The 14,859-nt window shown below is 40.6% G+C and overlaps 1 protein-coding gene across 1 annotated transcript in view; it reads right to left on the bottom strand.

Annotated features, from left to right (window-relative positions):
* Window positions 1-14,859, bottom strand: part of ofcc1 (orofacial cleft 1 candidate 1) — a 74,848-nt gene that overhangs the window by 55,718 nt on the left and 4,271 nt on the right. Inside the window, exons 4-11 of the mRNA XM_053860088.1 lie at window positions 14,287-14,391; window positions 13,637-13,720; window positions 11,320-11,544; window positions 11,022-11,119; window positions 9,902-9,988; window positions 8,723-8,799; window positions 7,428-7,539; window positions 1,061-1,285 (exon numbers count right to left, since the gene is read on the bottom strand). Coding sequence (XP_053716063.1) covers window positions 1,061-1,285; window positions 7,428-7,539; window positions 8,723-8,799; window positions 9,902-9,988; window positions 11,022-11,119; window positions 11,320-11,544; window positions 13,637-13,720; window positions 14,287-14,391 — 1,013 coding nt within the window. The remainder of the gene's footprint in view (window positions 1-1,060; window positions 1,286-7,427; window positions 7,540-8,722; window positions 8,800-9,901; window positions 9,989-11,021; window positions 11,120-11,319; window positions 11,545-13,636; window positions 13,721-14,286; window positions 14,392-14,859) is intronic.

Below are 14,859 nucleotides of genomic sequence, written 5' to 3'. Positions count from 1 at the left end.
TCAATGCTCCAGCTAAGGTCTTTAGAGTTGCCATCAGAAGCCCCTTCTCTGGAACCATGGAATAAGACGGGACACTGGATTTGGTGGCGTCAGTTCTTAAGCATTTCATTTGTTTGTGAATGCATACAGTTTTTAATCCAGTGGTCAATACGAACTGACCGAAATAAAAACGTCCTTTATTATATCCACTATAGAAACCTCAGATTGGAAGCAAAAATGTGATTTAAATGTATGTGTGTATATAAACTGTCTTCATTGTAATAAAACAGCTGTAATAGGTGAGAGAATTATTGATTCACATGCATGGATTTAATGTCATGTCAGAAAGATACTGTTTGATGAGGGTTTGGGATCTTCAGAACACAACCCAGAGGCAGCGTGTGGCACAAAACATCCTTTACAGTAATGTAACTTCTCACAAACCCTTTTAATCTGGAAACTATCTTCAGTGATGAAACCAACGGAAATTTAGAAAGGGAATGTGTAAAAGGCTCTGACAGAAATAAAGCAATCTTTTTTATTACTGTGGCATGTTTAATAGTCCGCTTTGATCAGCGGGGAGAGTTTGTTTTGGGTTTGAATCTTATTTAAATTTTCTACTGAAGACTGGAAGCATGTTTGTATTGAGGTTCACAGAGCCAGAATTATTTTCAGATGAGGTATATGTTTTACATTCAGCACGATTCATCTTTGTTGTAAACATGTTTGGGAAATCAAATTGAAGGCAGATTCATCATCTTTCCTTCAAAATAAAAATAATGACTGTCAAATGGGAACAAGTCAGGGTATAATCAGAACCTCTTCAACAGCGGAGGACCCAACGTACTTCTACAAATATGACAGCATGCATCATCCTGGAGGAGCGGCAACATTTTTTTGTTGTATTTGTTTATATCAAATACTTGTTCTAAAGTGTATGAGGTTGATACAGTTGATCAAGGAAGATATTACTTTATTTTATGTAATTTCTGAATACAAAAATGGAGGCAATATTAAGCCAAAACAGCAAGTGTTGTGTCCTTTTGGTATGACTTGCATTTGGAAGGAATCTCTTTCTTACCAAGACGAAACTCTGATTAACATGCAGGTCGATGTCATAGAAGTGGCCTTTGTGCTCCACCGGCCGGGTGGTAACCTGTCCGTCTTGCTGTTGGTTCCAGGTCATGGCAGGACCACCGAGACAAGAGTGAAGGGCCACACTCACGGCGTAGAGACCCCTGGGAAGTTTGTCCTTCAAAGCCCTTAGACAATACACACACACCTCCACGGGCTGGGAAGCGGACCCCTAGGTAAATAAGACAAAATGGAAGGGGGGAAAGTTATCGAAAGGCTGTTTATTAATAGTCATGTTGAGTTGCTATTTTTCAGCATGCCACCAATTTTGGGCTAAAATTGTATTTTGAAGTTTCACATTCAAGTTGTGGAATAGTGGAATGTGAAAGCACAGCGCAGTAGGTCCTTGACTAAAGTTGTAACTCAAATCACACCTCACCCATCGTTTTTAGAAAGCATTTTGGGGCCAAAAAAAACAACAACAACAAAAACGTAGTAATAGTATGTAAGACTAGCATTATGATCCACAATGAGTGTCCATGAAACAAAGACGCTTCCCTCAGTTCAGCATTCAAAAACTGACATATTCCTCAGTGTCCTCCTTTGTGTGTGAGATCTGTTTTTGCTACAGCAATATTGCAAATTGGAAACTCTGAAGGCAACTTGTACCATGACATTTCATCAAGCGAAAATAGCAAAGCTCTGTTCTTGGGCAGCACCGCTTTAAAACCAGCAAACCTCACAATGTTTCATGTCTCAAATCAAAGCTCACAAGACAAGAGTTAGGGAATGTGATTCTTAATTGATCAAAATACGGTCAGCCATGTCGGCCTGTTTTCATCGCGCACCAGTTTTCAACAAAGTTTTAACAAAGTTTGTTTACCATGTCACTTGCCAAGACAGTGTGGGGTGTTCTAACGAAACCGCCGGGGGGGAAAGAAAAGTGCAAACAGTGTGAGGGCACAGTGGAGGAACCTCTGACCTAGCATAACACTTGCACTAACAGATCGCGACAATACATCACTGGTCCTTCATGATCATGGAGCCAGTGTCTGAAGCTTATTCCACCATTCTAATCATTTGGGAATCAAACCGGCTACTGAATGCAAATGAAAGAAAAGGCCACACAAAAGAGCCAGAGACGTGAACTTAAAGTTCAATTGTCATTGTTACTCTTAACAACTCAACCCAGATAAATCATCAATTTTCTCCATAAATCGAGGCTTTAATTCTCTGCACTAATTGTCAATAGAAGTAGAAAACGGCAGATGTTGTTGCACAAGAATTGGATGCTGAATAAAAAATAAATAAATGAGCCTTCCTGCTCACTGTTGAAGCGATTTACTTTGCGGTAAGTGCAGTTGTGTATGTACGTTCTCTACTCTATTTGATCGCACAACATTGTTAGTTTCAACTCTAAACACTTCAGTCACATCGACTATGGCAGGGACAACTTTTCTTTTTACAAAAGTAAACAACTACTCCTTCTGAACAAATAAAATGTTGACAGTTTGCGAACACTGAGTTGACTTATGCTGTTTATTCTCTTAACAGTCGTCTTATCTGATTTCCTTTCACAGACAGTTTGAGTCTACATAATGATATGTCAATAACCAATTTACTCGTCACCTTGTTCATTTCCACCTTATTAGTTTTCTGTTGCATCCATCACCAACTCGGTTATCTTAACATTTGTTTGCACTTGTAGAATAAATTACTCTTGATGTAATTTAAAATCGTCCGTAAACGCCTCAGGCGTGAACAGTTGCAATATTAATTAATTTTTTTTTTTCTCAGTCATCCATTCGGTGTTTGATCAAGTGAAAGTTTTGAGCCAGTTGAAGGAAGCTTATCATCACCTCGGGGCTACACCAGCCCACTTCGCTGTTTGTTTTAGTGTCATGTGTCTTTCCAAAACTTTGGAGTCAGACCTAGCTGGAAAGACAGAAACTTCGGACAGCGAGGTCATCGACATTATTGTTTTCATCGATGGAGAAACCTGTTTATTTACTACATTTCGCTTTGACATTGCAAGGATGCTCTGTAGGTTAGCTGGTGCTGACTGAATGGTCGCATATCAATGGATTGCATGATACCCCACACAGTGTGTATGCGAACCAGAGTTGCAGCTGTGTTTTTTTATTTTTTATTTTTTATTTTTTTACTTGTTACTTTAACTATTTACTTTGCCATTCAGGAAAGGACATTCACCATTTTTTTTTAAAGAGTTAATCTTGCTTTTCGATTCATAAAACACATGTTCAAACAATAAGCAGACAAAAAAAAAAAAAAAAAACGGTACTGAAGTACAAAATTATTACAAAAAATCGTCCTTTTCATCTCCCCCTCAGCCAGAATGGGTTCATTTTAATCTCAATCCTTTTATGAAACATTTATATTTGATAACATGACCTTCAGGTGAATAAAGAGAGAGAACAACATTTCAAATTTTTAATAATGTTCTTCTGCATAAAGCTTTTCTGGCCGGTGTTTACACTGTTTAGCTTTTAACATGTTGCGAAGCACTTTTCTTTTCACATTTCCAAGATTTTTTCTAGACTTTATCCTACGTGCCCTTGTCATAAAGTCTTGACATACTGTATCAGGGACTGATACACCCGAGTGTTGCTTTCACACTGTATGAAAAGTTCTCAAGATCATTTTTTTATTCTTAAATTCTTCAAGTTATTCGCTCATCAATTCCACCCAATTTTGGTATCTGACAGGGCAATTATTTGAGTTCCAGTGAGAATCGTTCCTCTAACTTGAACCATGGTACTCACCAGTCTGCACAACAATCCCAACTTTTCCTTGGAAAATGTACTGAATTTAGAAGGGGGTGCACATGCAACCTCAGGGTCTTCAGGAATGTGCAATAACCACGACACCGCTGAGAAATTGTGCATGAATGTACTCTAACAATTTGGTCAAGTGATGTTCAAGAGACGTGGACAACAATGTTTTTCCCGCAAGAGACACATTAAAGCTGATTATTTTTGTGATTTAGCGATTGCTTTATAACGTCAAATTTTAATAATGTTTATAAATCCACCTGCACCGACACAACATCCACAATGTGTTTTATATGCAATGAGAGCCCTTTTTTGGGCTTGAGCAACACACCCCCGAAAAAAATCTGCACGTGCCTGTTCTATATAGAAATAATTTGTCATTCAAGCATGGTTTTTGTTTGATGCCAAGCCATACAATATTTGCAGACAGCATGAGATGGACAAAAAATGTGTCACAAAAAGGCAGAGGTGATTCACAGTGCATTGGATATAATTCAATGAGTCCTTTTGCACATATATATATATATATATATATCTCCAAGTCTGCGAAGGAGGCCATGTGTGCCCGGGCCAGGGACTGTCACACCTGTCAATCCCACCACTTTCAACATCTTTCATAGCAGAACAACAAAAACAATTTATGCTGAAGTGAAATCAGTATAATTGGTGGCAAAGCGGTTTAGCCCACATAGCTCACATTTAGGAGGAGGCCTGGAAAGAGCAACCTGGAAAGGAAGGGAAGGAGGAGGAGGAGGAGAATCAAAGAGTAGTGGAATAAAGATTATAACATCACACTGGTGTCCAATTTACACTATGCAAATGCATCGCTATTGTTATTATCTGGCCCGCATGCCTGCACATTGTGAGACGCATATAAAAGAGTCAGGGAAAGGTAAAAGTTAAAATGAGCCAATTTTCCATATCAGAGGTGGTTTGTTTGCCCCGAGCCTGAGTTGTGCCTGGAGTACCATAACATTACAGCACTCCTACAGATGAGATCAAAGGCTCCAGCGAGGGATCCTCCGTGCTTTTTCTGGCAAGCGGCCGCTCTTTTCGTCAAAATATCTTTTCAGGGCTTTCCACACATTGACTGATGGCACAAAATGCACTCTTAATGGAGACAGGAAATGCACGTACAAAAACTTCCTTTCTGTCTAAGTACAGGCTAATATTCAGAGATTAAGCTTTCTCCTTAATTATTTTCATTTTAATTAGTAAATCTTAATTAACAATGAACATTTACCCTTAAAATTTTTTGGCGACGGAATGAAGAAAAGGGGGTGAAGAAAAGAGAGAATAAATATGACAATCTTTTTGGGACCTCCAGGCAGGATTACTGATGCAGGCTGACTTAGTTATTAAACACGTTCTAAATTAAATGCCTCCATGAATTTTGCACAGAAATATATTTTCATAGTTTTGCATGCCAAATGTGACATTTTATATTTCGGCTTCATCTCACAGCAGTAATTTCAGAGAAATGTCATATAAACAAAGATTTTGTCATTCACCGACAGATATTACTATGCGTAGCAGGTTTGGCCAGTGCTTTCTCTCTCTCGCTCTCTCTGGTTCCCTCTCCCGTCTTTGCCCCCTATCCTGCCTGCGCCGGTTGTTTCAAGTCAGCAAGCCATAAAAAATCTTTATCTCAGTGAAACACAGCAATTTGGGAGATAATCGAATGGTGACTGGGGGGCACAAACGCCAGTCTGAGGAATTATACCACAATCTCTCCTGCATTTACAACCTTCCTCAAAGCCAGTTGTCACCCTGGAAGGAAAGCCCCTGACTGAAGATTCATTACATCTTTAAGCCAGCATGGTGGCATGGTAGCACCATCCCCAGATGCAACACAACAGAACACTCCTCCTACAGCTGACGCTTCCACTAAAGCTGTGTCTCTTTCTTCTAAACCCACTTGCTTCCCTTTTTTTTTTCCTCCATTCCCCCGATTCCATCTGCAAAGACTACTTTGCCTCCTACTTGGATTCCTGAATGTGCAGACAGCATTCACTCGATGCGCGACCTATCTTTGTGTATTTATATAAATATAATATGGCTGGAAACGGTAAAGAGAAGCTGCATGTTCAATAGCGCCCGCGTCTGAATGTGTCTGCTTTAAATGCCGTGCCGCTGTAAATAAAGGATAGGCAGTGTCATAAAGAAGAGGATTCGGGAATAGAATTTCCCCTTTTCATTAGAGGATTTCACATAATTACATCACTTGATTGTTTTTCTATAAATAAGCCAGCCTATTTTGCCAATTGGTAAACGTTCGAGGATCAATGCAAAAGATACACCAGTCTCGTCCCAGTGTGTTATAAGACGGAATGGCAGTTTCCTTTCAGTTTTTTGAACACAGTCTATAAAATTGCTGCATGATGCTGTAAGCTGGTTCCCGACACCACCATCGTGAACAATTTCACACTTCTTTGCAACATATTACCTTCGAAATGGCAGCAGTTTTTTTGGCGATCTCCGCACCATGTTCCACTGAAATATATTGTTCAGTCTCATTAATGCTCCCTTCATGAATTTTTTTTTTCCCGTCCGTTTCAAACAACGTTACCGACCATGGGTTCTGCTCCTTGGTATTGCTGTTCACCTATATATCCACTGGGCGGAGTAGCCCAGAGTCAAAAGTTTACGACAATGACAAACTCCGAAACAAACATGGCGACTGTGGAAGAAGTACTGACATTGTACAACTTGCAGATGAAACGGAGGCTGCATTGTCGGAAGCAGTGGTCAATGATGCTGTTAAATACATCGCCGGACAGAGAATTCGCGCCATTGTTATGTCTTCTTCGTGTCTCATTCCAGCGACATATCGGGTAGTAACAGCAACACTGACCCCTACAGTTTCCGCTGGTACTGCTCTGGTCCGTATCCATGAGCTTTGTGGACACATGCATGCAAATATTGATTAAATGAACGCAGACCACTGACTGATGGTTCCGTCCATATTCGGAGCCTCACATAACGTTGTGCATAAATAGACCTTTAAGGTTAATGTAGACAGCAACATAAAGTTTGGCCTCATGTAAGACAATGTGGTTCCATGTAATAGAATGGTACCAAAGGGTGCAGTAAGAACAAAAGCTAAAAAGGAGAAAACTGAGGTCGAAACACTAAAGTATAAACAGCCTTTGACTGAACAATGAGCAACATTTTAAGACGAATGGATGGATTCATTGCAAGCAATATGGCATTGGATAACATGGCTATAATATTTGCTATTATCATATTATACCTATTTTGTGAATATTCATTACTCATTAATGGTAGATGTTACAGTTTTAAAATAACTTGTGGAATACATGTGAATTGTTATTAAATGATGCACATTTTTATTTTGAACCCTTGATTTATTGTGGGAATAAATGGAAGAGCAAAAACGTTTTTTGTTTTGTTTTTGTTTTTTCAGTCGACTGGCAATATAGAAGTTGGGAATTTACAGTAAATGGTTATCGATGACACCAATAGTCAGGTGAAATTTAACATTTGGAACTGGCATATTTTCAGTTGAATATAAAAAGTATTTGTTTTCCTTCTAAAGGTGTGAGGGAAAACAAAGCTTACCAGCCAGCCGACCTGCGAGGCCAAAGACTCGTGAGGTTCGGAGCCTTGCCCAGAATTTGTCAAGGCTTCCTGGCCTTCACCCACCGCACGCAGTGACTGGCTGCGACCGGTCCTGTGATGAGACACGTACGCAGACGTGAACACACAATGACAGGCACAAACAGAAGCTAACCCTGTTAACAGGCACCTTCATTTTGGACTGTTGTTTCACTCTCTAGCCAACAGCGGCTCAATCTAATAACAGCACAACAAAACACTTTTCACGGGATCTCGCACACTGCCTCTCTCCTCTCTCTCTCTCTTTCTCCCGCTCGCTTCCTCAGCCTTTCAATCTTATCAGTGGTAATGTAATAAGCGGTTGCTTTGCTCCGTCTCCTTGCCACCTCTCTTAATTCCTCAAAATAAAGCAATATCACTGGGGCCCTGGCCTGCCTGTGACTGGGGATAAGATGCTTGTAAAAGGAAGGATAATTCAGCAAATAAACGCTCAGCATCAAAGGCAGGCACTTGCTCTTTTCTTCCCTTTCTCTCCCCCCTCTCTATTCGCCTATCAAAAGTATTACATGTGCTTTCATCAGTTCACAACAAGGCACAATGTGCTTCCTTAATGCAATTACTCGACCCCCATTAAATCAGAAAGAGTGGAAACAAATGCATTACAAAAACACAGCTCCACATCTTTCCCCATTTTGCTTTCATATGAACAGGAAAGGAAAAAGTGAAATTGTTTCTCATTTGATTCCAGGCAGATGTAGCCTTAGGTGACAGAGAGAGAGTAGCCCCGTCTATAATGGCCGTCTACCACTGGTATCACAAGGAATTTACTGGGTTCAAGGCCGTCGATAGGAGGTCACTTCACCAAACTCTATTTAGTGCATTTTTCTGACAGCGCTGGTGTCCGGCTGACAACAAAATACACAAGAGCCACACTCAAGATGTTGATCTCTGCAGTGATTTCTTGATCGTATTATGTCAGCCAGCATCCATAATTAGTCAAAAGTTAACACTGGCCCACCGGGCTCTCTACAAGACGTGATGTGTGATCTCTGCCTGGAGTGGACCGAGCGAGCGCTGATGAGCCTCCCAGCATCACGACAGCAGAACTCTCCATCTATTTGTTTGGCCTTGAGCCATTCTACCCACAATGCAACGCTGGTTGACAGGGGGAGCCACGCAGAGGACGTGTGGATCGCACGACTTCTCAAATGTCAATTGAAATACAAACAAGGTTGTTAATTACACTCAAGTGGCTCAAATGTATATGTGGAGGGAGGTTGGAAATGAGCTGAACTTACCAGTGGTGGTGTGTGTTCGGCCCCCGAGGTGATGCACTGCTCACTGTCTCATGGCTGCCTCCTTGTGAATGAGGCTCCTGTAAAATGGCAGCCGTAATAGCGTTTCAGTTGTATTCAGTCGACTAGTTTGATCATTAGCTTGCGCATTAAAATGCAAAGATTGCGTATCATGATGGAATATCAAAGGCTTCCACAGAGGATCAAGAATTTTTAAGAATTTAACAATTGAAAAGCTTGTTGGGACAAAAAGTGGAGCCAGTTCATTAACAGCTTTATTTGGTATATCACCTTCTTTATTCACTTCCATAAAAAAAAAAAAAAAAAAAATGGTGAAGAGATGTTTTGTGTTTCTTAAAATTGTGAAACAATTAGGGATGCTGTCAAAAATGCAAAACAAATTTGAGAAAGTTTGAGGCTTATTCTTTAGCTCGACTGAAAAATTGAACTTTACTCACATACCAGATCAATTTTTACTGACAAATACCAACCAAAGTGATTTTTTTGTTTGTTTGTGTATTCTTTGTTGCTGTTTTGTAAGTCACGTCCCTTGTATGTTACACCTTTTAAATATACTATTTGGTATGTCACTGTTGTTCCTAGGTCATTTCATTGTATCACTATTGCACCTATCCACCTATCAGATTCATTGTTGGCATTTTTCATTGTTGTTACTTATATTAGTGTACAATGGTTGATATAAGGTGGTTTCTCTCTTATTTTGTTCAATTTCGCTAAGGGAGAAAAAATGTACACGTTGCCAATGTGCTTATCGTCACTTGTGAATGACCATGTGTCTTATAAAACTGAAATTTTTAAAAAAAAGTGAGGAGAAAAAACAAGTGGAAGGAAATATGAATCTTAAATCTTGCTGTCTACACTGTCAGAATTAGGATTTATTGATTTATTGAAACACAGCAATAACCTCATCAAAAATAATAAATTCATGTCCAAAATAAAACCATGAGTTCTGAATTACCGTTATATTTGTGTTTCACCCATGGGAAACATTTTATCTGTCTATTTGGTAAATATAGGTTCTTCACTCAGGGGAATTTAAAACCATATAATTATTCTGTATGCAAACATCTTGGGTCAAACCCAAGATTCTTTCAAGTGAGTTAAAAAAAGACGATGTAAGAAAGGTCACAAATCCACATTACATAACACACTATATCTTACTGTAACATTCCTAGTCAGGAGGCTCATTAGTTTCTTCTTTCTCTGCACCCAGGCGCTCCTCTGTGGATGTCTCTTCTGAGCTGTTTGCTGAAACCAGAACATACAGTGTAAACATTCTATCTTTAGGTTGATCTTCACGAAGCGGTGCAGCGGTACATCATAATGGCATTAGGGAGTAATTGTAATGCAATCTGCAGGCAATCGATACCGAGCCAGACCCTAAAGACATGCAGCGTTTTCACGAGTGTTTTCCATTCAGTCAGCACATTTATAGTTCCAATTCAGAGGCATTGACACTGCTAAGTGACGGCGGCGCACTCTGCGGAAGCTTTGTCGGGCGGAACAGTGAGAGAAGAAAAGTACTATTATTTTATTTCAAATAGATGTGAAATCTCTGGTGTGCTTTCAAAGGAAGGTGGGTGTGGAGTTAGAGTGCGTATATAGCAGCTGATCTCAATGATATTACGTATTAGATGCCACTGATTATCCACATTGTGAGTCAACTCTTGTGAGTCAACTCTTGTGTGCGACGGTGTGACATCATTGAGCTATTCTCTCCCAATTACATTGACTTTCTTCCCATGTAAAAAAGCTACGCCTACTCCCTTTCAAGTCAGATTACGCACCAAAATACAGTGGATGGAACTTGTTTACTTATGCATGAATGTTTGGGTGTCTTTACAATCTCTATTCATAACAGAGAGCGCATGTTTCTGCATTCACTCCATTTACTTCGTCTCTCACATGTTTGCTAAGCTCCAGATTCAAAGTTCATAAAATCCCTTCCTCATGCTTTGATGGAAAATAAATCCATGCTCTACATTTGAAAATAACAAATCCAAAGTATGTCAAATTTAAAAGTCACAATTTAGAAAAATTATCAAATACCAACTTCATACATCAAGGCGCACTCCATATACTTGCCTACTTTTGAGGGGTAATAACATGCTACCTACAAGTCAAACAAAGACACACTTATAGCCACATACAAGAACAGACAAACGCATGAGCACATTTCATGCCCATTAGCCAAAGCCAATGATACACAGCATAATGGGCATGGCTGATGTGCTGGTGAATATGGGATGATGACACAGATATTTCTCTTTGTAGCCCTGACCTGCTGCAGTGAAAGGCTGCCAAGCGTGATCATGTCAGGTTGCACACTCTCCCTCAGCCGCTGAGCGTAGTCGGGGATCACCTCCTGAGCTGCCTTCACTGTACGAAATCATGCATTCAAAATGTTTTCAACATACTTTGCCATGCACATGTAAAGTGGCTTATGGAAACTAAACATGTATGAATTTATCCAACTGTCATTTTCTATTTGCTTTATAGATGTACTCAACCAAGCAATTGTGTAGGCCTTTGCGTTCTTAAAAATGAAAATAAATCCACAAGCAGGAACTCAAGGCTACTTTTTACTGTGGTGTCTCTGCTCATCACGGTCCTTCCTTCATGAGGTCCATGCTGAGTGTCGTGCTCAGCGCTAGCCACAGCTTGGGCTTTGGCAGTGGCATGGCCCTGAGAAAGCCCAAAGCCTGGGGCACCAAAACCACCATGGAGCAGCAGTTGCCTCTGAAACACTGGATTACCGGCCTTCACCTCCAACACCTTCTCATCCCTGGAGGCTACCAGCGTACCTGGAGAGATATGCATCGATGCACACAGATTCACAACTGAGTCAACAAACGCACACCTACAGTAGACTGCCATAGAGATGGAATCCACATTTTTAACCCCCCTATATATCAGCACACAAAGAACAACATTCAATTCTGAAATGCTTTTATCCTCTAAATACGATGATGCCAATATGTATGTTGTTTCTGGGCGTGCTCCGACTGAAGCATCTACACTTAAACCAGACAGGCAGTTTTCTCTGCAGCTACAATGTCTGCTATAGTTTCTATGCGCTGCTTTGAAAGAAAGCATACAGAATTCATAGAGCGTCTGTTCTGTCAACGTGTGCAGTCCAGTATATGCAGCAGCCAAACTGTTATCACCAGCTAATGCTTTTTGCATACAAGCTGCTATCAATGCATGACGCCTCTACAGACAACTAAAATAAAGACATGCCAGTTCTGCAGCCTTTCATCTTCACGCCAAAGCAACAGAATTCATCAAGATAAAAAGAAAGTTGCATGACAAAAAGAGGCTTTTTTGCTCGAGGAAATATCTTGGAGGAGAAACAGCACTGGCTACTGTCCATTTTATTAATACTTGTTTTCTATTCATGCTCTTTCTTGTTCGGGGTGCTTTGTGGTGGCTGTGAAAGCCAAGACAAAAGCTGGCGACGCAGTCATAAAGTGTCAGGATCACGACTGACACACGCTGATCCAGTTGTGCAAATAAGACGTGCAGCCTAAAACGGTGGGAGGCATCCATGCTGCAGCATAAGGTGATTGTCTCGAAGTCCATTGTAGCTGGTTGAAGTAGTTACTGGCAGTCACCACAGTTGGACTCTGAGAGTACAGAAGTATCTCTCATTCCTTCCCTGTTTCTAGGCAGATTGCATGGAGAAACTGCTAATCCAAGATCCTCTTTACTTTTTCTGTGGGATTTCATGAACATTCCAAGACAATGGATTGGGCTGCTAATCTTGGCGGTACAGCTAAATCCCAGACAATGGGGAATAATACAAACCGACTAAATTCTACGGTGTTGAAGCGGGCCTAAACCTATCACTTGAGCGCCTGAATTACAAGTGCGTTATGTCAACAGGATCTGGTGTGACTGTCTTCTGCTGGAACAATAACAAGCTTAAGACACCTCAATGTTGCCTAGTTTACTATATATTTAAATGAAGCTGTGCTAATGAGCACAGACACGTCTACTGAGGAACAAAAGCTGTCCTTGGAAATCACTCGTCGCTAGTGAGAGTCCGTTTGTGTCTTTGTTCTGTACAAGTGCGGCAAAAACTGGAGCATCATGTAGTGTCATGAGCTGACCTTGGAATGAAACTTCAATTATCCTGAACGATCTGCAACATTCGTCGAAGTGAAGTCACACGACAGCTCAGACAGTATATTAGCATGTGAGAACCTCCTTCTGACTTTGGTAAAAGTCAGTAAGTTTGCATGTGAAGATTGATTCATAAGGCAAGTTAACATGCAGATCCACAGCAGGAACCAAAGACAATCTAAAAACATTTCACGTACGTATGACTATACAATGTATTGGTGCTCGGGTCCATGTTGAACGTAGCGAGTGCCGATATTGATGTGTACATTTGGGCGCCACCTATCCTCACTCAGTCAAATTTTTATGTTGCCAGTTCTCGTCATGCCAGGTGGTAGAAGTGATTTGAGTAGAATTGAATATTAGAAGAAATTACATTTATAAAAAGGACTTGTAGAAATAGGCTAGCATGAGCTATGTTGCTAACTAGCATTAGCTCTTCAGTTACATATCAGTAATACCATGAAGAATAGGAACAAAAAGGCTGACTCCTTGTCTGGATTGATCTTTTCCTTTTTTTATTAATTTAATTTATTTTCCTTTTCTTAAATACGACACAACAAAAGCATGAACCTCCACCCATGAATATAGGAACGAACAAATCTAGGAAGAAATTGTAGTTCGCTACAATGGATATACCAGAATTTACCCATGTTAAAATACTGTCTGAATGTTTTTGACTTTGTAATCCGCATGTGTGTTGAGCGCATAAAAGTGCTGCATGGACTAATAATGAATGAATAAAATAATGGAAAGCTGACTTTAACCACGTACCAGGCAAGTCAATGAAGGCGTCTTCTTCTTCCAGCATCGCAGCCATTCTGCCGTACAGTGTGTTTTCATCTGCATTTAGTATTTCTGTAACGTAAACAAAGCAAAAACTGCAATAAGGGAGATGAAACGATATGTGGAGAAACTGAACGTCTACACTATATCCATTACCCGTGAAATTCAAGTCCATGTACAGAGGTAATGAAATAGGAGCATCAGCATGCCTGTTAGCTGGACTGTCATCATGTGATGAGATTTGGTTAAGCAGATCCTTTGATATTACACGGCAGTGATATCCAAAAGATACAGGTGAAATGGCTTCTCCATTAATAGCCATGTTTCATTATAACATGCATATTACTTGGCTCCCAAGAGCATGATTTTAATAGGACCACTTAAGGTGGGGGGGCTGCAAACTGGCGATATGACTCGGCGCGTGTCTTCCGAGAGGAGATTTAAAAAATAGCCACCGAGCAATGAAAGTGACCAATGATGGCTGACCTTCATCAATGACAGCCAGTTGTGCAGCCAGTCAAATGCCGAGGTGTATTTACATACCGTTCCTCTGTCACGATCGGCAGCCTGCTACCAGTGATCTCCCTCACCTCACTTTAATGAACCGGGGAGAACTATTATGACAGTGAATGGCATACTTAATTCCAGCTCATCTTCGGTGTTGACCCCCGCCATCCTGCGATGCCTTGGGTCTGTCTGCTCCTCCGACTGCAGGTCAAAGTAATTTTGGGCACCTTCATTTCCTGTGGAAAGTGAGAGAGAATGACAGGCTGACAGTTGTACCGGTTCAGGTTAGTGGTTATTAGAAGCACATGAAGCGAAATGTTAATTTTGAAACCCACACTGTTGAAGGGCAGGGGCGGCGGCGGCGGCTGCCCGATAAGACCGGGCTGGGATGATACCAAAGTAGAAAGAAGGTAGAAAAAGAGAAGTGGGAAAGAGACTGCAGGGTTTTTTTTTTTTTTCGTGCACTTCAACAAAGTGCTCTGAGGCCTAATTAGCATGCCGCAAAAGGTCAAGGCAGGCAATCTCTTAAATACAACTGCCATATGTTTGCTGTGTTCAAAAGGAACTAATGAGAAAGTCTACACGCTCAGGAGTACCTGGGTTTTTAAAGACAATATCTTATGAATACGATGAGGTCAGTGGCCCAGAAGCCCAGGCCAGTTAAGAAAAGTAGGAAGAAAAATAACCAGAGCCCATGTCTCATT

The sequence above is a fragment of the Synchiropus splendidus genome, chromosome 3 (genome assembly GCF_027744825.2).
Source record: "Synchiropus splendidus isolate RoL2022-P1 chromosome 3, RoL_Sspl_1.0, whole genome shotgun sequence".
Classification (NCBI taxonomy): domain Eukaryota; kingdom Metazoa; phylum Chordata; class Actinopteri; order Syngnathiformes; family Callionymidae; genus Synchiropus; species Synchiropus splendidus.
The sequence above is the reverse complement of the archived record's forward strand: the minus strand, read 5'-3'. Positions and strand labels throughout refer to the sequence as shown.